Source organism: Ornithorhynchus anatinus, chromosome 2 (assembly GCF_004115215.2).
Source record: "Ornithorhynchus anatinus isolate Pmale09 chromosome 2, mOrnAna1.pri.v4, whole genome shotgun sequence".
NCBI lineage: Eukaryota > Metazoa > Chordata > Mammalia > Monotremata > Ornithorhynchidae > Ornithorhynchus > Ornithorhynchus anatinus.
Genome location: NC_041729.1, coordinates 10143800 through 10168103, shown reverse-complemented (window position 1 = coordinate 10168103; position 24304 = coordinate 10143800). Strand labels below are relative to the sequence as shown.

Sequence of the window (24304 nt, the reverse complement as noted above, 5' to 3'; positions counted from 1 at the left end):
ACTTTTCTGCTGTGTGACCTTGGGCAAGTCACTTCACTTCTCTGTGCCTCAGTTCCTTCATCTGTAAAATGGGAATTAAGACTGTGAGCCCCATATGGGACAGGGACTGTGTCCAACCTGATTAGTTGGATCTACCTCAGTTCTTAGGACACTGACAGTAAATGCTTAACACATACTATTATTATTAGAGAGCACAGACCTGGGAGTCAGGAGGACCTGGGTTCTAGTCGTGGCTCTGCCACTTGTCTGCTGGGCATCCTTGGGTGAGTCACTTCCCTTCTCTGTGCCTCAGTTACCTCATTTATAAAATGGGGATTAAGACAGGGAGCCCTATGAGGGACAGGGACTGCATCCAACCTGATTAGTTATACCCACCCCAGTGCTTAGAAGAGTGCCTGGCACAGAGTAAGCACTTGACAAATACCATTTAAAAAAAAACAGAAAGTAGAAACAGTGGTTTCTGTTAAGTGCTTACTAAATGCCCAGCTGAGGGTAGATACAAGGTAAGCTCCCTCTGCCCCGTCCCACGTGAGGCTCACAGTCCAATGAGGAGAGAGAATAACTCGTTCATTTCTATTTGTACAGATGAGGTAACTGAGGCACAGAGAAGTGAAGTGACTTGCCCAAGGTCACACAACAGGCAAGTGGCAGAGGCAGGATGAGAATCTAGGACCTCTGATTCCCAGGTCCAGGTGCTTTCCACAAGTTCATGCTATAACAATAATAATAATAACAATAATTATGGTATTTGTTAAGCGCTTACTCTGTGCCAGGCACTGTTCTAAGTGCTGGGATAGATACAACATAATCAGGTTGTCCCACATGGGGCTCACAGCCTTAATCCCCATGAGGCAACCGAGGCACAGAGAAGTGAAGTGACTTTCCAAGGTCACAAAGCAGACAAGTGGCAGAGCCGGGATTAGAACTCTGGTCCTCTGACTCCCAAGCCAGATATGCTGCTTCTGGTATCTCTACCATAAAGCAGATTAATCACTGGTATTTATTGATCACTTACTTTGTGCAGAGAACTGTATTAAGTGCTTGAATCTGGAGCATAAGATAAAGAATTGGTTGGGGAGTGTAGGTCAAGTCAAGAGAAGCAGCCTAATAGAAATGGCCTAATAGAGCATGGGCAAAGGAATCAGGAGCCCTGGGTTCTAATCCGAGCTCTGCCACAGACCTGCCTGCTGTGTGACCTTGGGCTAGACATTTATCTTCTCTGGGTCCCAGTTTCCTCAACTGTAAAATGGGGAATCAGTACTTAAACTGGGACTCCATGTGGGACAGGGACTGTGTCCAATTACCTTGTATGTACCCCGTCTTGTGGTATTAAGAAGCAGTGGTATTTTAGAAGCAGTGTGGCTTAGTAGATAGAGCACGGGTCTGGGAGTCAGAAGGACCTGGGTTTTAATCCTGGCTCTGCCACATGTCTGCTGGGTGAACTTGTGCAAGTCACTTAACTTCTCTGTGCCTCAGTTACCTCATCTGTAAAATGGGGATTAAGACCATGAGCCCCCAGTGGGACAGGGACTGGGTCAAACCTGATTAATTTATATCTACTCCAGTGCTTACAAAAGTGCTTGGCACATAGTAAGCACCTAACAAGTACCATAATTACTATCAATTATGATTATTAATGATATTTGTTAATGGCTTACTATGTATTAGTGCTTGAGACATAGTAAGCACTTAATACCATTTTTTTAAAAATCAGGCCCGATGATAAGTACAGAAGGAAAAGACCAGCATCAGGTATTGTTCTCTTGGTGAATGAGTAAAGATGATTGAGTGAATGGGTTGTTAGACTGAACCTGTTGTTAAATAAATATCATGGGGAATAAAGGAGGAGTGTTTTTCCAAGAAATGACTCCAGTGTGGCCTACCAAAAGAAATAATAATAAGAATCATATCTGTTAAGCGCTACCTATGTGCCAGCCAATGAACTAAATGCTGGGGTGGATACGAGCAAATTGAGCTGGACACAGTTCCTGATCTACATGAGTCTCACTGTCTCAATCCCCATTTCACAGATGAGATGACTGAGGCACAGAGAATTGAAGTGGCTTGCCCAAGGTCAACCAGCAGACAAGCGGCAGTGCCGGGATTAGAACCCATGATCTTTTGACTCCCGGGCCTGTACTCTATCCACTACACCAAGCTGCTTCTCTTGTGAGCCAGTAAGATCTTGAACTTTAAACTGCTGCAAATTCCAGGAATCCCCCATTAGAATGCTCTTCCTTTAGCATTTTTTTTTGTGATATCACTATTCAATTTTAATGCTGGCCTTTTTTCCAGAGGAATTAAATTCTCCTGCCACCTTAGACTGCAAGTGAAATAAGAAGAAGAAGAATGGTAGAATTGATTGTGTTCACCCTATGCCAAATGTTCACCCTATGCCAAACGCTATACTAAGCACTGGAGCAGATACAAAATAATTAGATAGAAGACGGTCGACCGGCCCTCATGGGGCTCACCGTCTCGTAGAAGGGAGAATAGGTATGGAATCCCCATTTTACAGATGAGGAAATTGAAGTGCAGAGAAGTTAAGTGATTTGCCCAAGGTCTCATTGGCAGTCTAAGTGGCAGAGCCAGGATGAAAGAATTGATTATCTTGTATCTAACCCAAGGCTTAGAACAGTGTTTAGCACATAGTAAACCCTTAACAAATACCATTAGTAATAGAAGTAGTAGGAACAGTTTGATAGTGCTGTGAACAAAACTATCTGTTCTGAATATTGGGCATACAAGGACCCATTAATCAGCATGGCACACTGATTAACTTGAATCTACCCCAGCGCTTAGTACAGTGCCCGACATCATAGTAAGCACTCAACAAATATCATAAAAAAAAGTTCCCGCCTGTCAAGCATTCCAACTCAGTAAATTCTCATTTTGTGCCTAATTTATGTGTGTATTTTTCATTTCCTTCTAATGTTTACCTTTCAGGAGAATCTGGGTGCTTGGAAATTGTTTAGAAGGCCATGAACAATTTTCACCTATTGGTGCAGATAATCATTTATAGTTACATATTACATGTGTCCTATTTACACTGTAGGGACACCGTTTGGAGTCAGTCAGTGCTCTAAATCTGGATCACACTTTTCAAAATGAAACCAGAATTTGAATACTGTGCTATTTCCCATTTCTTCTAGAAGCTCTCCGCGTTTCTCATTGTAAGAGAGAACTATATATTTGGCAATGAAGGCACACAGGTGTACAGTAACATTACATCTGACCTAGTTCAAAAGAATTACCATCTTCTACATTCAATTTAGATAAAAAAAAACCAAGGGAATAAAGATTTTATATTTCTAAAGCCAAGAAGGAATTTGACAAACTCCTTTAATACCAAATGGCAGAGTGCACTCATTTCTCTTCCAACATCAATGCATCATATATATCGTGATCTTTAAACGAAGAATTAAATCCCTCCTATAGGTGAAGTAAAACAGCTGTGTTTCAGGAATCCAGCAATTTTTTTAGGTATTTTCCTGAAATGAAGATCCAACGGGTGTCTTTGGCAGAATAAAAGCACTTAAGACTAATGTTGTGCTTCTCATCTTCAAATAATTTTACTACTTTAACCCTTTCTGTTTTTCAGTCAAGTAGATATCTTGGTTTTTGTTTTAATTTTTAGATTGCCTGCCCACAATGGGTGCTGTTAAGCAGGTAGAGTTGATATCCTAACATCAGGTACTTTTCAGCTTGGCTCAGTGGAAAGAGCACAGGCTTGGGAGTCAGAGGTCTATGGGTTTGAATCCCGGCTCTGCCACTTGTCAGCTGTGTGACTGTGGGCAAGTCACTTAACTTCTCTGTGCCTGTTACTTCATCTGTAAAATGGGGATGAAGACTGTGAGCCTCACGTGGGGCAACCTGATGACCCTGTATCTACCCCAGTGCTTAGAACAGTGCTCTGCGCATAGTAAGTGCTTAACAAATACCAACATTATTATTTTCATGGGGAAAACTGAGGCAATTGGAGGTTTGTTTTTTTTTTCTTTTTTGAAATATGTTAAGTGCTTATTACGTGTCAATCACTGTTCTCAGCACTGGGGTAAATAGTAGGTAACTAGGTCAGCATAGTCCCTGTCCCACATGGAGCTCACAGCCTAAGTAGGAGGGAGAAAGGTGTTGAATTCCCATTTTGCAGTTAGGAAAATGGGAGCAGAGAAAAATGATTTGTCTGAGGTCACATAGCAGGCAAGTGGCAGAGTCAGGATTAGAAACCAGGTCCTCTGACTCCCAGATCCATGCTTTTTCCACTGGGCCACTCTGCTTCTCAGGCCTCCAGGTGTTCTGTGAAGTCCTTGGCTAGCTCACTGAGGGTAGTCAGTGAAGACTAGTAAGTTACAGTGATCGCTACAAATTTCTTGAGGGTGAGGGCTGTCTATCCCTTGAGATACTCCAAGAACTTTATACAGTACTTTACATCACATGAGTGCTCTATGAAAATATTTGATCGATGACATTAAGGTTAGAAATAAGAATAAAAGTCAGATGAAAAGAATCGAGTGTCTGGGATAATAATGATGATGATGATGATGACGGCATTTAAGTGTTTACTACGTACCAAGTGCTGGGGTAGATATTCTATAAGCAGAAAGGACATCATGGCTGCCCTACATTGGGCTCACAGTAGAAGGAAGTAGTAGAGATGCAGCATGGCCTAGTGAATAGAGCACAAACCTGGGAGTGAGAAGGACCTGGGTTCTAATTCCAGCTCTGCCAGGTTTCGGCTGTGTGACCTTGGGCAAGTTACTTAACTTCTCTGGGCTCAGTTACCTCATCTTTAAAATGGGGATAAGAGTGTAAGCCCCATGTGGGATGGGGACTGTGTCCAACCTGATTTAACTTCTATCTTCCCCAGTGCTTAGAACAGTGTTTGGCACATAGTAAGCACTTAACAAGTACCATAATTATTATTATTCTAATTCTGGCTCTGCCACTTGTCTGCCGTGTGATCTGGAGCGAGCTACTTCACTTTTCTTTGTTTTAGTTCCAAGCCCCACGTGGGACAGGGACTGCATCCAGCCTGATTACCTCGTATTCACTCATTCATTCATTCATTCATTCAATAGTATTTATTGAGCGCTTACTATGTGCAGAGCACTGTACTAAGCGCTTGGAATGAACAAGTCGGCAACAGATAGAGACGGTCCCTGCTGTTTGACGGGCTTATGGTCTAATTGGGGGAGACAGACAGACAAGAACAATGGCAATAAATAGAGTCAAGGGGAAGAATATCTCGTAAAAACAATGGCAACTAAATAGAATCAAGGCGATGTACATTTCATGAACAAAATTAACAAAATAAATAGGGTAATGAAAATATATACAGTTGAGCAGACGAGTACAGTGCTGAGGGGATGGGAAGGGAGGGGGGAGGAGCAGAGGGAAATGGGAGGAAAAGAGGGTTAAGATGCGGAGAGGTGAAGGGGGGGTGGTAGAGGGAGAAGGGGAGCTCAGTCTGGGAAGGCCTCTTGGAGGAGGTGAGTTTTAAGTAGGGTTTTGAAGAGGGGAAGAGAATCAGTTTGGCAGAGGTGAGGAGGGAGGGCGTTCCAGGACCGCGGGAGGACGTGGCCCGGGGGTCGACAGCGGGATGGGCGAGACCGAGGGACGGTGAGAAGGTGGGCGGCGGAGGAACGGAGTGTGCGGTAGAAAGAGAGAAGGGAGGAGAGGTAGGAAGGGGCAAGGTGATGGAGAGCCTTGAAGCCTAGAGTGAGGAGTTTTTGTTCGGAATGCAGGTTGATAGGCAACCACTGGAGGTGTTTAAGAAGGGGAGTGACATGCCCAGATCGTTTCTGCAGGAAGATGAGCCAGGCAGCGGAGTGAAGAATAGACGTATCTGACCCAGCGCTTAGTACAGTGCCTGGCACACAGTAAGCTCTTAACAAATACTGCATTTACTATTATTATTATTAGGAGGAGGGAGAACAGGTATTTAAACTCTAGTTTACAGATGAGGAAATTGAGACACAAAGAAATTGAGTGATTTACCCAAGGTCACATAGCAGGCAAGATTAGCAGCGTAGCTTAGTGGAAAGATCACAGGCCTGGGAGTCAGAGGATCTGGTTTCCAAATCTGGCTCCACCGTTTGTCTGCTGTGTGACCTTGAGCAAATCACTTAACTTCTCTGTGTCTGTTACCTCATCTGTAAAATGGGGATTAACACCGAGACCCCCAAGTGGGACATAGGTTGTGACCAATCTGATTATCTTGTATCTACCCTGGTGCTTAGTATAGCGCCTGGCATATAGTAAATGCCATTTCAAAAAAAGTGGAGTCAGAATTAGAACCCGGGTATCCTGGTTCCCAGGCCTATGCTCTTTGTACTAGGCCTCTTGGGTAATTGATATCTCCCCCTCTGACTCTCCCAAGCATTTAGGATAGTGCTCTGCACAGAGTAAGTGCTCAAGAAATACCATGGGTTGGATTGATTGATTGAAGGCATTAAAAAGACGGGGTGAGGAAGTGGGGAGTGGAAGAGGCAGACAACCTCCTGAAGTCCTTTATAAATCAGGAGATCTCCCCACCCAAATCAAATAGCCAATAGCATTTATTGCACCTCTACCATGTGCAGAGCACTGTACTGAGTTTAGGAGAGCATGATCCTTGTCTTCGAAGACCTTAAAATACAGTGTTCTGCACACAGTAGCTGGTCAATAAATACACTGATTGCATTGTGATTTTGCCCTCTGAAAAGCCTGAGGCCCATTGGGCTAGATGACCTTCCAAGCTTCGAAACCACAGCTACGATTCCCCACTTCTGAACAAAGACCACTCCATTGCTTAAATTGATCCAGTTTCAGTTCCCTCATCTGTAAAATGGAGATTGAGATTGTGAGCCTCACTTGGGTCAGGGACCCAGCTCGATTTGATGGTATAATAATAATAATGATGGTATTTGTTAAGCAGTTACTTTGAGCCGACCACCGGGGTAGATAAAAAGTCATCAGATTGCCCCAAGTAGGGCTCACAGTCTTAATCCCCATTTTATAGATGGGGCAACTGCGACACAGAGAAGTCCAAAGTCACATAGCTGATACGTGGCAGAGGTGGAATCAGAACCCACGACTTCTGACTCCCAAGCCCGTGCTCTTTCCACTAAGAACAGTGCTTGGCACATAGTAAGCACTTAACAAATACCACTGGGGTAAATAGTAGGTAACTAGGTCAGCATAGTTCTTGTCCCACATGGGGCTCTCAGCCTAAGTAGGAGGGCGAAAGGTGTTGAATTCCCATTTTGCAGTTAGGAAAATGGGAGCAGAGAAAAATGATTTGTCTGAGGTCACATAGCAGGCAAGTGGCAGAGTCAGGATTAGAAACCAGGTCCTGTGATTCCCAGATCCATGCTTTTTCAACTGGGCCACTGCTTCTCAGGCCTCTGGGTGTTCTGTGAAGTCCTTGGCTAGCTCGCTGAGGGCAGTCAGTGAAGACTAATAAATTACAGTGATCGCTACACACTTCTTGAGGGTGAGGGCTGTCTATCCCTTGAGATACTCCAAGAACTTTATACAGTACTTAATATCACGTGAGTACTCTATGAAAATATTTGATTGATGACATTAAGGTTAGTAATAAGAAAAAAAATCAGACGAAAAGAATTGAGTGTCTGGGATAATAATAATGACGATGATGATGATGACATTTAAGTGCTTACTACGTAACAAGTGCTGGGGTTGATATTCTGTAAGCAGAAAGGATATCATGTCTGCCCTACATGGGGCTCACAGTATAAGGAAGTATAATAACATTATTATTATGGTTAATTACTATGTGCCAGGCACTGTTCTAAGTGCTGGGGTATGTATAAGGTGGTCAGGTTGTCCCATATGGGGTTTACAGTCTTAATCCCCATTTTACAGATGAGGCAACCGAGGCTCAGAGAAGTGAAGTGACTTGCTCAAGGTCAAACAGCAGACAAGTGGCGGGTCGGGATTAGAACCCATGACCTTCTGACTCCCAGGCCTTTGTTCTACCCACTACACCCTGCTGCTTCCTTATATTATTAGTAAACCATGCTGCTTCTTAACTGTATCCACCCCAGCGTTTAGTACAGACCCTGACAGTTAGTAAGCACTGAACAAACACTTTGATTATGATGGTTTATGATTATCGTCCAGACAACCGGGCTGCCCTGCCCACCTTCCTTCCCCGCCCTGCTGAGGGGTGTCCAAGGCCCAGCCCCATTTCCCTGGCCCGGGACGGGGCTGAAACCTAGCCCTAGAAATAATAATGATGGGCTTTGTTAAGCACTTACTATGTGCCAAGCACTGTTCTAAGGGCTGGGGAGGATACTAGGTGATCCGGTTGTCCCACGTGGGGCTCACAGTCCCCATTTTCCGGATGAGGGAACTGAGGCCCAGAGAAGTGAAGTGACTTGCCCAAAGTCGCACAGCTGACAAGTGGCAGAGCCGGGATAAGTTCGATCGTGTTTATTGAGCACTTACTATGCGTAGAGCACTGCACTAAGCCCTTGGAATGGACAATTCGGCAACAGATAGAGACCATCCCTGCCGGATGATTGCCCACAGGATTGGCCGTTGCGCTTTGGAAACACAGCTTGGGAGTGGAATGGACTCCTGGCCAAGGCCCGGTCCGTGTCACGGCCTCCTGCCGGGGATGATTTGGACCCCTGAGATGATGGAGGGGGTGCACCCCATTGCCCTAAAGTCCTCCCCTGAGGAGGCCCAAAAGGGAGCATGTCGAATGTCAATAATGATGGTATTTGTTAAGCGCTTACTATATGCCAAGCACTGTTCTAAAGACTGGGGAGAATACAAGGCGATCAGGCTGTCCCATGTGGGGCTCACAGTCCCCATTTTCCAGATGAGGAAACTGAGGCCCAGAGAAGTGAAGTGACTTTCCCAAAGTCGCACAGCTGACAAGTTACAGAGCCGGAATTCGTTCAATCGTGTTTATTGAGCTCTTACTATGTGCAGAGCACTGTAGGAAGTGCTTGGAATGGACAATTAGGCAACAGATAGGGACCATCCCTGCCCGATGATTGCCCAGAGGAGTGGCCGTTGCGCTTCGGAAACAAAGCTTGGGAATGAAATGGACTCTTGGCCATCATCCGCCCGTGTCAAGGCCCACTGCTGGAGACGATTTCGACCCGTGACATGGCAGGAGGGTCCACCTGACTGACCTAAAGGCCTCCGCTGAGGAGGCCCGAGAGGGAGCGTGTCGAATGTCAATTATGATGGTCTTTGTTAAGTGCTTTCTGTGTGCAAAGCACTGTTCTAGGCACTGGGGAGAATACAAGGTGATCAGGTTGTCCCATGTGGGGCTCACAGTCCCCATTTTCCGGATGAGGGAACTGAGGCCCAGAGAAGTGAAGTGACTTGCCCAAAGTCACACAGCTGACAAGTTACAGAGCCGGGATTCATTTGATAGTGCTTACTGAGCGTTTACTATGTGCAGAGCACTGTAGTAAGCTCTTGGAATGGACAATTCGGCAACAGATAGAGCCCATCCCTGCCGGATGATTGCCCACACGATTGGCTGTTGTGCTTTGGTAACACAGCGTGGGAGTGGAATGGACTCCTGGCCAAGGCCCGGCCCGTAACACAGCCCACTGCTGGAGATGATTTTGACCCGTGAGATGGCGGGGGGGTCCACCCGACTATTCTAAAGGCCTCCAGTGAGGAGGCCCAAGAGGGAACGTGTCGAATGTCAATAATAATGGTATTTGTTAAGCGCTTACTATGTGCCAAGCACTGTTCTAAGGGCTGGGGAACATACAAGGTGATCAGGTTGACCCACATGGGGCTCACAGTCCCCATTTTCCGGACGAGGGAACTGAGGCCCAGAGAAGCGAAGTGACTTGCCCAAAGTCGCACAGCTGACAAGTTACAGAGCTGGGATTCATTCAATCGTGTTTATTGAGCTCTTACTATGTGCAAAGCACTGCACTAAGCACTTGGAATGGACAATTCGGCAAAAGGGACCATCCCTGCCCAATGATTGCCCACAGGAGTGGCCGTTGCGCTTTGGAGAGACAGCGTGGGAGTGGAATGGACTCCTGGTCACGGCCGTGCCCGTGTCACGGCCCACTGCCGGGGATGATTTGGACCCCTGAGATGATGGAGGGGGTGCACCCGTGGATGGCACGACCATCCTTCCCGTCCCGCAGGCCCGCAATCTCGGTGTCATCCTTGACTCGTCCCTCTCGTTCACCCCACACATCCTATCCGTTACCAAGACCTGCCGGTTTCACCTCTACAATATCGCCAAGATCCGCCCTTTCCTCTCCACCCGGACGGCTACCTTACTGCTACAGGCTCTCGTTATATCCCGGCTAGACTACTGTGTCAGCCTTCTCTCTGACCTCCCTTCCTCCTCTCTCGCCCCGCTCCGGTCTATTCTTCACTCCGCTGCCCGGCTCATCTTCCTGCAGAAACGATCTGGGCATGTCACTCCCCTTCTTAAACAACTCCAGTGGTTGCCTATCGACCTCCGCTCCAAACAAAAACCCCTCACTCTAGGCTTCAAGGCTCTCCATCACCTTGCCCCTTCCTACCTCTCCTCCCTTCTCTCTTTCTACCGCCCACCCCGCACGCTCCGCTCCTCTGCCGCCCACCTCCTCGCCGTCCCTCGGTCTCGCCTATCCCGCCGTCGACCCCTGGGTCACGCCCTCCCTCACCTCCGCCAAACCGATTCTCTTTCCCTCTTCAAAACCTTACTTAAAAATCACCTCCTCCAAGAGGCGTTCCCAGACTGAGCTCCTCTTCCCCCTCTACTCCCTCTGCCATCCCCCCTTTACCTCTCCGCAGCTAAAGCCTCATTTTCCCCTTTTCCCTCTGCTCCTCCACCTCTCCCTTCCCATCCCCACAGCACCGTACTCGTCCACTCAACTGTATATATTTTCGTTACCCTATTTATTTTGTTAATGAATTGTACATCGCCTTGATTCTATTTAGTTGCCATTGTTTTTACGAGATGTTCTTCCCCTTGACTCTATTTATCGCCATTGTTCTCGTCTGTCTGTCTCCCCCGATTAGACTGTAAGCCCGTCAAACGGCAGGGACTGTCTCTATCTGTTGCCGACTTGTTCATCCCAAGCGCTTAGTACAGTGCTCTGCACATAGTAAGCGCTCAATAAATACTATTGAATGAATGACTCGCCCTAAAGGTCTCCCCTGAGGAGGCCTTGAGGGACGGCGCGTCCGGTGGTGGAGCGGGCCCCGCCGGAAACCCCTGCGCCTTCCCGCCGGAAATGGCGCGGCCGCCATTTTGTTTGGGGCCATGGCGGCGGGCCGGAGGCGGCGGCCCGGGATGTGGCCGTTCTGACTGAGCGGGGAGGCCGCGCCGGGGCCGACAGGGCGCCGCAGCCGTCGCCATGTACGGGGGAGGCGGAGGAGGAGGAGGCGGAGGAGGAGGAGGCCGCGGCAAAGGCGAGCGCAAGGGCGGCGCGAAGGAGGAGCCCGGCGGGCCTGGCGGCGGCGGCGGCCCGGCGGGCGGCGGAGGCCCGGGCGGCGGCCGAGTGGAGCTCCTGGTCTTCGGCTACGCCTGCAAACTCTTCCGGGACGACGAGCGGGCCCAGGCTCAGGAGCAGGGACAGCACCTCATCCCCTGGATGGGGGACCCCAAAATCCTCATCGACAGGTCGGTGCCTCCCCCCACCCGCCGACCCCCTTCACTCCCCTCGTTTCGCCCGGCGTCGCCTCGAGGCCCAGGAGCAGAGGGGGTTCGGGGGTCAGCGGGGGTCAGCGGGGGGGTCCCCCCCTCTCCTCCCCCCTTCCCCGGCGGGGCCCGGTGAAGCCCGCCCTAAAAGCCCCCGGCCGGGATGGCCTGTCGCCGCCGGGACCGTCGCCGCCGACCCCCCTTTTCCTTCCCTCCTCTTTCTACTGGAAGCTCCCGCTTCGGCCTCGTCCTCCTGCTAAATGGGGGGCGGTCGTTCGTCCCTGTGTCGGGGGAGGGGAAGAGCGTGTAGGGAAGGGTGCGGGCGAGGCCGCCCGGGCCTCGCCCTTGCTTGGATTCGGCAGGAGGGTGAGGAGCGAGGGGCGATTTAGGCTGTGAGCCCGGCGTCGGGCAGGGATCGTCTCCTGGCCCTTGCGGAATTGCTCCCTCCAAGCGCCTAGGCCGTCGCAGGCGCCCCCTAAATAGCCCTGAGCCAACGAAGACGCCGTAAGCGCCCCCTTTAAATCCCACCTTGTGAACGGACCAGTTTTCCCTCCTCTTCCTCCTCTCCCTCGGTCGGTTGGAAAATGGGAGAGGACCAGCGCACGGCCTTTGAAAGGAGATTGGGAAGAGATGGGGGCCGGGCTCCTTAGAGGTGGGGGCCGGGCGGGGGTCCCGCGAATGGGCTGCTAAACGTTCGCCCCCTCCCCCCCTCCAGACTCAGGGGACGGGGGTCCCGACCTGGGAGCCGCCTTGGGGGTCCCTGTTTGGGGGAAGGAGCCCCCCCCCCCCATCCTGTAAGTGTCTGCTCCCTCTCCACTCCTCCTTCCTCCTCCCTTACGGAGTTCCCTGGCAGGGTTTTTGGCAACACACCTTCTGGATTGCAGAGCTAACGGTGGGACAACGGTTAGACTGTGGAATAGGACCTCCAAGGGAAGGAAGCCCCATCGCTTGAGACGTTTAAAGCCGGACTCGACAAACCACTGGAAAATGCACTGTAGGAAACAATCCTGCGCTGGCCAGGGTGGACCACGGTTGACCACCCAACGGGTCTTCCCATCGCTCACTTTTTTTCTATTTTTTGGTTGCTTTTGGAGTTAAAACTAGAAAGCGAAGACTGGGGAGGGGAACCAGTCAGGTCAGAGGTAGTTCCGATGTGCTGATCATTTTGCTCCAGCATTGTTATGCAGTTAAACCGTGGTTTTTTTTATTTATTTTTTTACGACGATGCCTGGCCCGGCAGCCCATCCTTTCCAACGAGTCGCGTGTTCCTAGGAGTTATCGATTACGATGGTTAAACTCTCGCGTACGGTTTTGTGCATCGCACTGTATACTCTTCGGGGTAGGTCTCCCGCACCTGCCGCGGAACAGACTCCACACCTGGACGTGTGCGCGCTTTTTGAAATAATTTATATCTGTAAGTTAAGGAGGTGTGCGCGCTTTTTGAAATAATTTATATCTGTAAGTTAAGGAGGTTTACATCTGAATAGAGTCAAGATGAATGATTTGAAGGTAGAGTTTTTTTGTCGCCAGCAGCGTGGAACCGCTAAAGGGTTTTTGAAAAATCATATCGTACCGTCACCAAATTTAGGCGTAATGAGATAGCGCGCCAGACCCTCGTTGGCCGGCCAGTCCGTCTTACAAGACCCGGGATCTCGACGCTTTAGAGGCAGAAGCGCACTCGCGTATACTTTGGCGGTACACTCAATTGAGAGTCTTATGTTATTTAAAACAACCAACAACAGCAACAAAAAAAGACGCTACAAATGCAGGGAACGTGTCTGCTAATTCTGTTGTATCGTACTCTCCCAAACGCTTAGTACAGTGCTCTGCACATAGTCAGCGTTCAATAAATACCATCGATTGACTGAATGCGCTCTCCATTTTGCACTCAGTTGGTTTTATTGTGCCACAGAAGAGAATCATTAAAGGTGGTAACTTCATGTGCTATATTTCCTGGAAGCAAAAATGTGTTTACAGAGGGAGTGATTATGCACTGTCCAGTATTTTTGTTGTATTTCTGGTGAACCTCCTTAAACTGCATGTATATGTTACTGTTCCTATGTATGTGTGTCTCTCTATCACATAACCCAGAACTTATTTCCTCAGCCAAATGGCTAGGGGTCGAGCCTAGCCCAGATTTTACCTCCAATGGACGCAAGTTACTTGGGTGAAGATCTCTCCTGAGAGTTCGGGACTAGCAGAAAGAAGCGAGGAAATTTCCACCGTTTGGTTCTTACGGATAGGTATTTATGTATTCCGGTTTGTGTGAATGTAAGCTACGGTATTTGACTTTCCAGAACAGCATATTTGGCAAGTGACATTGAGTGGTTGGCCAAACCATAAACGGTAAGGACACTTAAGAAATGGATCCGACTTAAACCATTAAAGGATTCTTTGCCTTTAAATGTAGACTCGATTATATTTTAGAAGGGGATTTTTGCCTTCATTAAGATAAGCCGCTTGAATTTAATCGGTAAGAAGTGACTAGCAAACTTAAGTATAAATCCGAACAGCCAAGCGCCCCCACTTAGTTGTTTTAATGTCGCTTTCATTCATTTTGAACGGGTAAGTATTTTCATTCTTCTCCCACACAAAACCTGTATCTTAACTTCTTTACCTTGACCAGTTTGTTCATATTACAGATATGATGGACGTGGTCACCTGCATGACCTTTCTGATTATGACGCTGAATATTCCACCTGGAACCGAGACTACCAGCTGTCTGAAGAGGAGGCACGAATAGATGCCCTGTGTGATGAAGAGAGGTATTTAGCCTTGCATACGGACTTGCTTGAGGAGGAGGCAAGGCAAGGTACTGCTCAAGAAAACACTTACTTAAGCAAAAAAAAAGTACAAAATAAAAAAAATTAAATATAAAAAAATTACTCCCACTCATTTTTTATACTCACTCTTTCTGATATTATCTTGACAGTACCCAGTGGATTGGAAAAACAGGCGTCTTTGCGTATCTGAGAGGACCTCAGGATAGTTTATATGTAGAACCACACAGAATTTTCCCAGCTTTTGAGGGCAGACTGGGATTTGAAAAAAAAAAACTCTTTAACTGTTCTTCTTTAACAGTATCGTATCAATTAAACTTGATTTTTTTTTTTTTGTCTTTGCCTTAACAACCTTTACTACAATTCTTAATCCCTCAATTTTCTCATCAGGAAGAAATTTTCCACAAAAGATGTGGATTCTGCTGTCTTTGGGTAAAAGTGTACTCACAGAAAGTACATAATAGTAGATGTAAGGTGTAATCTTACCCTTTTTTTTTTTTTCCACCTCAACGTGAGGTTGAAAAATGTTGTATGCTATAGCTACGACTTAAGGTTGTGAAGTTTTGTGCAGAAAGTTCCTTTTTGTTAATAAAATCCTGGTGTTTTTATTAAAGAGGAAGAATATAAACGATTGAGCGAAGCCTTAGCCGAGGACGGAAGCTATAATGCTGTGGGATTCGCTTACGGCAGTGATTATTATGACCCTTCTGAACCAACAGAGGAGGAGGAACCTTCTAAGCAAAGAGGTAAGAAGAGGAGTTGGATTTCGAGGGAGTTAAAAACAAGTTAGAAACTAATATGCCTCCTGGCTTTCTTTCGTATGTTTGATCTGTAGTGTGGCGGTAATGAAACAAGTTTTTTTGTATATCAACCCAAATCACTTTGACTTACGTTACTCCAGTCATTGTCTCCCAACCTCTCACAAAATCTTTATGAACTAAAAAGAGATGAGACTTTAGTGCCGAGACCACGCTCAGATTGAACACCTGAAACCTGACCTAATTCTTTCAAGAGTTTGCGGCCCGATGCCAGGCCCTCAACCTGTCCACACAGCCTCCCTTCCCGGTGCCATACTTCCCGGCGGTGCCGGATGTTTGTGCAGAGGGTCTGAAAGGAGGCGAGGAGAGCAAGATCATGCATCCCAGCCTGAACTGATCCAGAGGCCAGGTTAGGCCTGTTTAGGGCTCCAGGTCAAATCCCAACTTTATCTGGGAGGAAATAAAGTGCAGATGTGAGGAAAAGTAGCCCCTCACGTTCACTCAGCGTGCTGGCGGTCGGTCGAGGAGTGGGCGGGGGGAAACCCAAACTTCCCTCTCTCCTGTCTTTTAGGCCAAGCTGCCATTTCATTTGCCTCATCTTGTCAGTCGGTTTACTGAGCGCTTACTGTGTGCAGAGCACTGTACTGAGCATTTGGGAGAGTAATATTCCCTGCCCACAACCATCTTACAATCTAAGCTCACTTGGGTTTATACCCTTTATTCACCCCACCCTAAGGCCCTAGCACTTACGTCCAGATCCACAATTTATTTGTATTTCTGTCTGTCTCCCCCCTCTAGACTGTAGGCTTGTGGGCAGGGAACAAGTCTACTAACTCTGCTTCTGTTGTCCTCTCCCAAGCGCTTAGTACAGTGCTCTCCGCACAGTAAGCCCTCAGTAAATACGATTGACGAGAGGAATAAATGCATTCCTAGGTTTGCTTGTAATCACCTGTCTGATGACTCTGATAAAGCAAGGAAATATAGGTATTACTGCAACCCCGTGGATCGAAAAGATGTCTCTCATGCACAGATGGGGCCTGCCCACCAATAGCAGTGACCCTCAACTATTGCCACTTATTCTCCTGGTAGAGCTGTTCTCTGTTGTCCTTGGGTAACTTTTCCTTAAACTATAGCAGCTTCCCTTTTTTAATGGTAGTTGTTACGCCCTTCCTGTATGCTACACACTGTACTAAGCAGTGGGGTAGTTAGACATTTTTCAGGTTGGAAATAGTTCATGCCCCATCTAAGGCTCACAGTCTGAATCCCCATTTTATAGATGAGGTAACCGAGGCACAGAGAAGTTAGTTGACTTATCCAAGGTCACACAGCAGACAAGCGGCAGAGCCGGGATTACAATCCGGGTCTTCTGACTCCAAGTCCTCTTGGAAGGCCGTTTTCTCTAAACAAAAAAATGAAGTGTTTTGGAATATTTTTCTTCGCGAACTACTCTGTGTTCCACGATGTGTTGTTGAGAGGAAGGCTGTAAAGCTGTAGCGTTCTTTATTTCTTTCATGGAGCAAAACATTTAAAATGTGGTAATGCTATGGCAAGATTCTACTTGGCTGCATCAATTCTTGCTGTGCACTACTGATTTTTTTCAATGCTGCACAACAGAGGCAGATGTTCTCCAGACAGATCATTAAAGCAGAATCCCTGCAGTGAATTGACTTAACAAAATGTATCTTCTGAAACCTGCTACTGTAGAAACAAGGTGGCCAAGCAGAATTCCTTGTAAGACTTGATAGTACTCTGAGCATGCTTTTGTTATATTAAAATTGTGCCTTGTACCACTGTGTAGAGGTACTGTTTGTACTTTCTGTGTTAATTTTCAATATGAGAACAACCTCCTTGAATTTTGATTGTGCTTTTCTTCCCAAAAGAGCAGTTCCCACGGGTATCTTCTCGCTTTTAGTGCCTCTGTAACGCAGAGAGGCAGGCGTGGGTTAAAACTTTGTTGTATAGCTAAAGAAGCTGAGGGGGAAAAGTGAAAATGTGATAGTGGAAGCCATTGAGAAAACCCAAGCTATGAACTTGAGAGTCCCCGGCATATAATTCAAGACTCCACTCATAAGTGTCCATCTCTGGTGCAGTTGTCCACCAGGGAGTGTGTGGTGTATCCCCTTGCCAGCCCAAAGCTATGAACAAGACTGCGACTGAGGGCTGGGCCATGTGCAGAGACTATGGGGTGGTGATGGAGGGCGGGAAGGGAATATCGAGGCAAAGTGCTTCACTTTTTGCACCCAGAGAAGCATTTCTAGTGCCCTCCCTGACCCAGGGGGAGGGATGAAGCTAGTAAATCCAGAAATGTAGTCAGACTTTTCTAAACAAGTAGCATGCTGGGAGCTCATTACCTGCTCACAGTAAGAACTCCTTCATTGGTCTTAAGGTTCCTCGGCAGCGCTTTCGCCATGAGGGACAATCTCCCAGTGTCAAGACGCCACACTCTCCTGCCCCTCGCTCTCTCTAATGGATCTCCATTTCGATTTTGGAAATGAAAGAGGATAATAATTACAGGATTCATGGAGCTCGTTATGATTGCTAAGTGCCGTCGAGTCATTTCCTATTCATAGCAGCTCCATGGATATACTTCATCCAGAACGTTCTGTTCTCTGCCATAATCCGCAACCTTTCTAACGATTCTTCCATAATGGTCTCTTTCCATCTAGCTGCCAGTCTGCCTCTTCCATGATTTCACTGGACTTTACCTAGCATTAATGCCTTCTCCAGAGAATCAGTCCTCCTGATTGTGTCCAAAATATGCTAATCTAAGTCGAGCCATTTGGCCTTCGAAAGGCCACTTTGGTTTAATTTACTCCAAAATCCATTTGTTTGTTTTTCGAGACAGTCCAGTGGTATTCACAAAAGCCTTCTCCGACACCACGTTTCAAAAGAATCAATCAATGTTCTTTTTATCCTGTTTTGTCACTGTTCAACTTTTGGATCTATACATGGTCACTGGAAACACCATAGTTGACTATTTGTATTTTTGTGGCAATTGTTACAAAACACATTTCATGAGTTCTAAACTGGGTGCCAAAACACTATGCTAAACACCGGGTTAGGTGCTAATAATAATAATAGTAATTAATTATCGTGGTATCCATTAAGCATTTACTACGGGCCATGCCCTGCATTAAGCCCTGGAGTAGATAGATGAGCAGATCAGATCGGACACAATCTTTATCCCACCCAGGACTCAGTGTGAGGGGTCGGAAGAGCAGGTATCCTATTCCCATTTTACAGATGAGGAAACTGGCTCAGAGAAGGTTGGTCAGTTGTTCAACATCACGCAGCCGTTCAGGGGTCGACCTGGGACTAGAACCCAGATTTCTGGTCTCAGACCCAGACATTCTCTTTCCACTAGGCCATGTGTCCTAAAAATCATCAGCTGGACCTAAGCAGCGTGGCTCAGTGGAAAGAGCACGGGCTTGGGAGTCAGGGGCCATGGGTTCTAATGCTGGTTCCAACTTATCTGTGCCTCAGTTACCTCATCTGTAAAATGGGAATTAAGACACTGAGCCCCATGTGGGACAACCTGATTGCCTTGTATCTCCCCTAATGTTTAGAACAGTGCTCGGCACACAGCGCTTAACAAATACCATTATTATTATTATTATTATTATTATGTCAAAGTTAAGTGCTTTGATTCTGATTTTTAAAATGTGTGCTTTAAGGCTGTTTGTCATTTTCTTTTCATGGTTTTAGACCCTTGGCTCAAAGATCCTGTAGATCAACCATCTTACTAAGCACACTTATGGGGACATGCTTTAGAACCATCTCAATGCAGCTCCCACGTTGGAACATTTGAGGGACAGTGATCCCCTGATAGGCCAGCAAGTTTTGTAGTGAAGTCACTGGCCACTGTTTATTTTTAATTTTTACTTTTCAGATTGTCTGCGGCCATTTTATTCAAGGAGGGTCCTTACTAAAACGGGGCCACATTTAAAGATTTCTATGAAAGAAAAAGAAATGGGTTTTGAAGAGGGAAAAATTATCATGGAGGGAAATGAATTAAGATCTGTCAGTCAGAATCAGCATTGCCCTTCTGTCGCTTATAACTGGTGGTGCATTCTCTGCTTGTCAGGGCCATGAAATGAGATTTATATTTCCTATCTTTTTGCAGTAGAAAAAAATGAGCCAGAAAATGCAGAGGAAAATGAAGAGCCTTTCATTGCCCCTTTAGGATTGAATGTGCCCTCCGACGTGGAACTGGTATGTGTGCTTCTGTATCATAAGTAGTGATATATTGCTCTGAAACGAAAACAAGATTTATTTGAGTCCATTTTTAGCCCTAAAAACAAGCTTTGCTTGCAGCTGAGATGGAGTTGTTGGGGGGCCTAAGAAGCAGAGGGTCACCTTAAAATAGTGACTTGCACTGAAGTTAATTAACTGTCATTTTGTGGGCAGGGAACAAGTCTGTCAGCTCTCTTACATTGTACTCTCCCAAGCTGTCAGTACAGTGCTCTGCACACAGCACATGCTTAATAAATACTGTTGGTTGACTGATTGCTTTCCCACATCTTTATCAGCTTTTCTCACAAGTGCTAGAAATGGGGGTAGAGTCTATAAAGCCAGCTAATGGAGAAAAGCAAATGCGAAGCCTGCCTTCTCTTTATTTCTTTCTGCTGCTTTTAGACCCAGTATTGGGTTTGAACGGGGAGGGGGAGAGTGTGTGTGTGTGTGTGTGTCTCAGTTGGGCAGTTATTCTTGGGTACACTCTGTTTTGACTGTGGTGCTTGGCTGGCACTCACACCCATTAAGTGGTTTTCTGACTGAAGGCTTCCTCCTTGGGTCTCTCGCTTTTGCTGACTCTTACTCTCCCCTGTCATTTCTGGGAGTCTGTTTCTCTGGCTGTCTTTCCGCTCCTACCGTCAGCCTCAAGCAGAGTCCCATCTGTCTCTTGCTATGTCAGGCAGAAAGGGGGTCCAGTGAATGTCAGTTAAAACAGCTGCAGGGGAGATAGAGGTGACCTGTCACTTAAAGACTGGAAACAAGGGAAAGGCACAGAAATGTGGAGGAGCTGTGTGGCCTAGTGAATAGAGCACAGGGCAGGGAGTTAGAAGGGTTCTAATCCTGGCTTCATCGCTTCTGTTCTCAGTGACCTTGGGCATGTCACTTAATTTCTCTGGGCCTTAGTTATCTCATCTGTAAAATGGGGGGCTAAGACTATGAGCCCCATGGACTCTGTCCAACTTGATTAACTTGGATCTACCCCAGCGCTTCTTTCGGGCCCTGGCACCTAGTAAGTGTTTAACCAAAACCCCTTAAAGGAAATTGGGAAAGGTTGATGTGGGAGTGTATGTTTCCATTCTGAAAGCATTAGACTATAGGAGAGTCTCCAAATTGTTTCCAGTAAATTTAGTATTCTGTATTGTGTAAATTTTCTGTCCCTCAGCACTTTGTTTATTTTTGAAATAAAATTAAAGGACTGGAATTCTCCTCTATTTTCACATCAACACTGGATAGTCTGTCATTTCTGTGAATAGCAAGAATAAATCCATTTTCCTTAAAAGTGGATTAAAATTTAAAACAGTTTGGTTAACAGAAATGCACTGTTTTTAATAGAATTCAGTAATGCAGAATTACCCAGCTCATCTTTCAAGCCAAATCATTCTCTGCGAAGACTCTTTGCCAGTATTGCTTACCTTTGGCTTGCCTGTATGTTTGATGTTTTCTCTCCATTCCCATCTACATTGATTCTCAACCACGATTTCCCCCCCCCCCCCCGCAACACTGACAAGTAAATGAACACTTTTTTTTCATTTTATGTAGTCAGCTCTTCTATAATGCAGGAGTTACATTCTCAAAGAACCCCATGCGAAGTGAAAGTTGTGTTCTAGTACTCAAGTGTTAACCAACGCTGTGAGCCTGTGCAAAGCTACGGTAGAACCGTTGGAAAAATGTTCCCTAATTATTCCACTGCGTTCTATCCAAAATTTCATTTGCAGACCCCCGTTAAAGGAGAACTGACTGATTATCAGCATTAGCATTTATTGAACACCAACTAGAAGATTGTCTTAGAATAAATCCATTCTTATCTCTAATTTCACCTCTTTCGGGGCCAGGCACCGAAAGAAGCGCTGGGGTAGATATAAGTTAATCAAGTTGGACAGAGTCCATGGGGCTCATAGTCTTAATCCCCCATTTTATAGATGAGATAACCAAAGCCCAGAGAAATAACAGGATTGCCTTAGAAGGCAGTCATATTTATTGAGTGCATACTGTGTGCAGAGCACTGTACTAAGTGCTTGGGAGAGTACAATAGAATTAGCATGGCAGACCATTCCTTGCCCACAACGAGCTTAAGTCTAGACAGGGAGGCAGACATTAATATAAATAAGTAAATTACAGATAGGTCCAGGAGTGCTGTGGGGCTGGGAAGGGGGATGAATAAAGGGAGCAAGTCAGGGCAGTGCAGAAGAGAGTGGAAGAAAAGGAAAAGAGGACTTAGGGAAGTCCTTGTCCTTAAATAATTTCTAGCACATTGGAAAGGAGATGGCACTGCCCCCAAAGTTAATCTAGTGGGAATCATTATGGCAACTGGAATTAGAACTCAATATTTCTGGGGTTTTTTATTCTTAGACTAATAATTTCTTGCTCTGTTATATAGGAAAATTAACAAATTAAGTATTCTTCCCATTTTTGTATAATCATAGTTATTTTCAAAAATTGCCTATGCATTTCTTTTCAGGTAGTATAGGCAAAATATCTCAGTATAAAAATGTCTGCCTTTAAGAAGTTTGTGGTAACCAATTAATGGATGGTAGTTATTGAGCACTCACTATGTGCAGAGCAATGAACTAAATACTTGAGATAGTACAGTGCAACAGAATTAGTTCCCTGCCCATAATGAGATTGATAAGATTTTGGTCAATAGAGGTTATTCTTTAATAGAAAAAATGAAAAATATTTTGTTTGTTTTTTTCTTCGGGTACGATAGTTCTAAAAGAAACCATGAATGTCAGTAATACGATTTCGGTATTTATTGTTTTGAAATTGATTTTATTATTTTGCATCAGTGTCTGCTTTAATGCAACAATATATGGAAACAAGTATGATAATCAGTGGTATTTATTAAGCGCTTACCATGTGCAGAGTACCAGAGAAGCAGCGTGGCTCAGTGGAAAGAGCACGGGCTTTGGAGTCAGGGCTCATGAGTTCGAATCCCAGCTCTGCCACTTGTCGGCTGTGTGACTGTGGGCAAGTCACTTAACTTCTCTGTGCCTCAGTTCTCTCATCTGTAAAAATGGGGATTAAGACTGTGAGCCCCACGTGGGACAACCTGATTCCCCTATGTCTACCCCAGCGCTTAGAATAGTGCTCGGCACATAGTAAGCGCTTAACAAATACCAACATTATTATTATTATTACCACGCTAAGCACTTGGGAGAGTATATTACAAGAGAATCAGCAGACACATTCCCTGCCCTTAACGAGCTTACAGGCCATTAACTTGGAATTAAATGTGTTTGAGATCAGTAAATAACTCTAATTGATGGTCAGTAAATAACTCTGAAAATAGAACTTGGTGATAGGATTTCAGCCTTACACTTTCAATAGGTAATTTGAGTTCCTGACTGACCAATTTCAGCAAAGACAATTCGCATTTCATTGCAGATGCTTTACTGTCGTTGTATTTCACTTTCTTTTCAAAGTATACTGTGGTTTGCAGATGCTCTGTTTCTGTCTTTGAATAGGTATTGCCTTCATTTTCTTTAAAAAGTTAAATTTTGTTCCTTCTCCAGGTTTTCAAGTGCCTTTCATTGCTCACTAGAGACTCCGGTGTTAGTTGAGAAGTAGTGTGAGCCTCCTCTAACGGGGTTTACATTTTGTCCTCTGCCTGGAAAGAGCCTGTAGCTGTACTGAGCATTTTCAGGGGGAGGAAAATGGGCCTCCTTGAAAGAGCCTGCAGAATCTTGTTTCAGTCTGTTTCTCTCAGACCAAATGAACATGTGGCAAATGGAGAGGAGAAGAAAATTGATAAGCAGTTACACCTATCCTGAACAAGTTTACGAGTGCATTTATTTTTCTTATAGCCACCTACGGCCAAAATGCATGCTATCATCGAACGGACTGCAAATTTCGTCTGCAAACAGGGAGCCCAGTTTGAGATCATGCTCAAAGCTAAGCAGGCTCGGAACTCTCAGTTTGACTTTTTGCGATTCGATCACTACCTCAATCCCTACTACAAACACATCCAGAAGGCTATGAAAGAAGGGCGGTATACTGTCCTGACAGAAAACAAAGGTGACGAGAAAAAAAGTACGTACGGTTACTTTTCTCCTCAGCTCTCATTCACAATCTCGCAACAGCAGGGTAAAGTCTGTGAAATGTCACTTGCCAGATCTAGCTAGCTCGAGGTCAGGTGTTTTATTAGGGGGAAAAAAGACTTTTCAAGTACATTTGCATTTTTACCTCAAATCCTTCCGGGGCAAATCTGAATTAGATGTCAACCTAGCATTATCTGGAATTTGGCTGGAACACCTAAGACTAATAGTTTTGGAGCCACCTACCTCTGGGTTTGCTCCAAGTCCATCAGGGAATCATGAAGTCAGCAAATTCATCATTTAGCCAAATTGCCTATCAGGATTTTTCATCTCCCAGTCCTGCCTCCCCACCGCATCCCAGGAAGGAATCAGAAGTAGATCTCAGAAGACCAGACAGGTCCAATTAATCACATTTGTTGACCGCTTACTGTGTGCAGAGTACTGTACTAAGCACTTGGGAAAGTACAATATAACGATGTCAGTAGACACATTCCTTCCCAAATGGAGCTTACAGTATAAAGGGGGAGCTGGGTATTAAAATAAATTACAGATCTGGACATATGCTTGGGGGGACTGAGGATGGGGTGAATACAGGGTACAAATCCAAGTATAGGGGCGATGGAGAAGGGGGTATGGGAAATGAGGGCTCAATTAGCAGAGGCCTCTTGGAGCAAAATGAGATTAAGCTCCCTGTCAGAGCTCTCAATTGGTCCAAATGGGAGATATAGAGGAAGGGCAGCTTTGTGGGAAAGAAAGCCTCGTCAGCATGACACCAACCTAACGTTTTTCAGTGCTTCGGTACCGGGTGACAAAAAGTATTGTGAGTACTGGCTGTCCCTCCTATCCCCCTTCCCCCCCAATCTCCTTTGTGAG

The 24304-nt window shown here is 45.9% G+C and overlaps 1 protein-coding gene across 6 annotated transcripts in view; it reads left to right on the top strand.

Annotated features, from left to right (window-relative positions):
• The first annotated feature begins 11240 nt into the window (after nucleotides 1-11240).
• The window catches only part of LOC100093223 (splicing factor SWAP), a 95794-nt gene continuing 82730 nt past the window's right edge, over nucleotides 11241-24304 (top strand). For 2 of the 6 annotated variants that reach the window (XM_029048612.2, XM_029048611.2), the window contains exons 1-5: nucleotides 11241-11608; nucleotides 14269-14438; nucleotides 15021-15152; nucleotides 19288-19376; nucleotides 23201-23426. In XM_029048612.2, the coding sequence (XP_028904445.1) occupies nucleotides 11343-11608; nucleotides 14269-14438; nucleotides 15021-15152; nucleotides 19288-19376; nucleotides 23201-23426 (883 nt within the window). In that variant the 5' untranslated portion in view covers nucleotides 11241-11342. Of the gene's footprint in view, nucleotides 11609-11718; nucleotides 14439-15020; nucleotides 15153-19287; nucleotides 19377-23200; nucleotides 23427-24304 lie in introns of those variants that run through there. The other 4 variants (XM_029048614.2, XM_039910249.1, XM_029048613.2 and 1 more) reach the window with 4 other exon arrangements.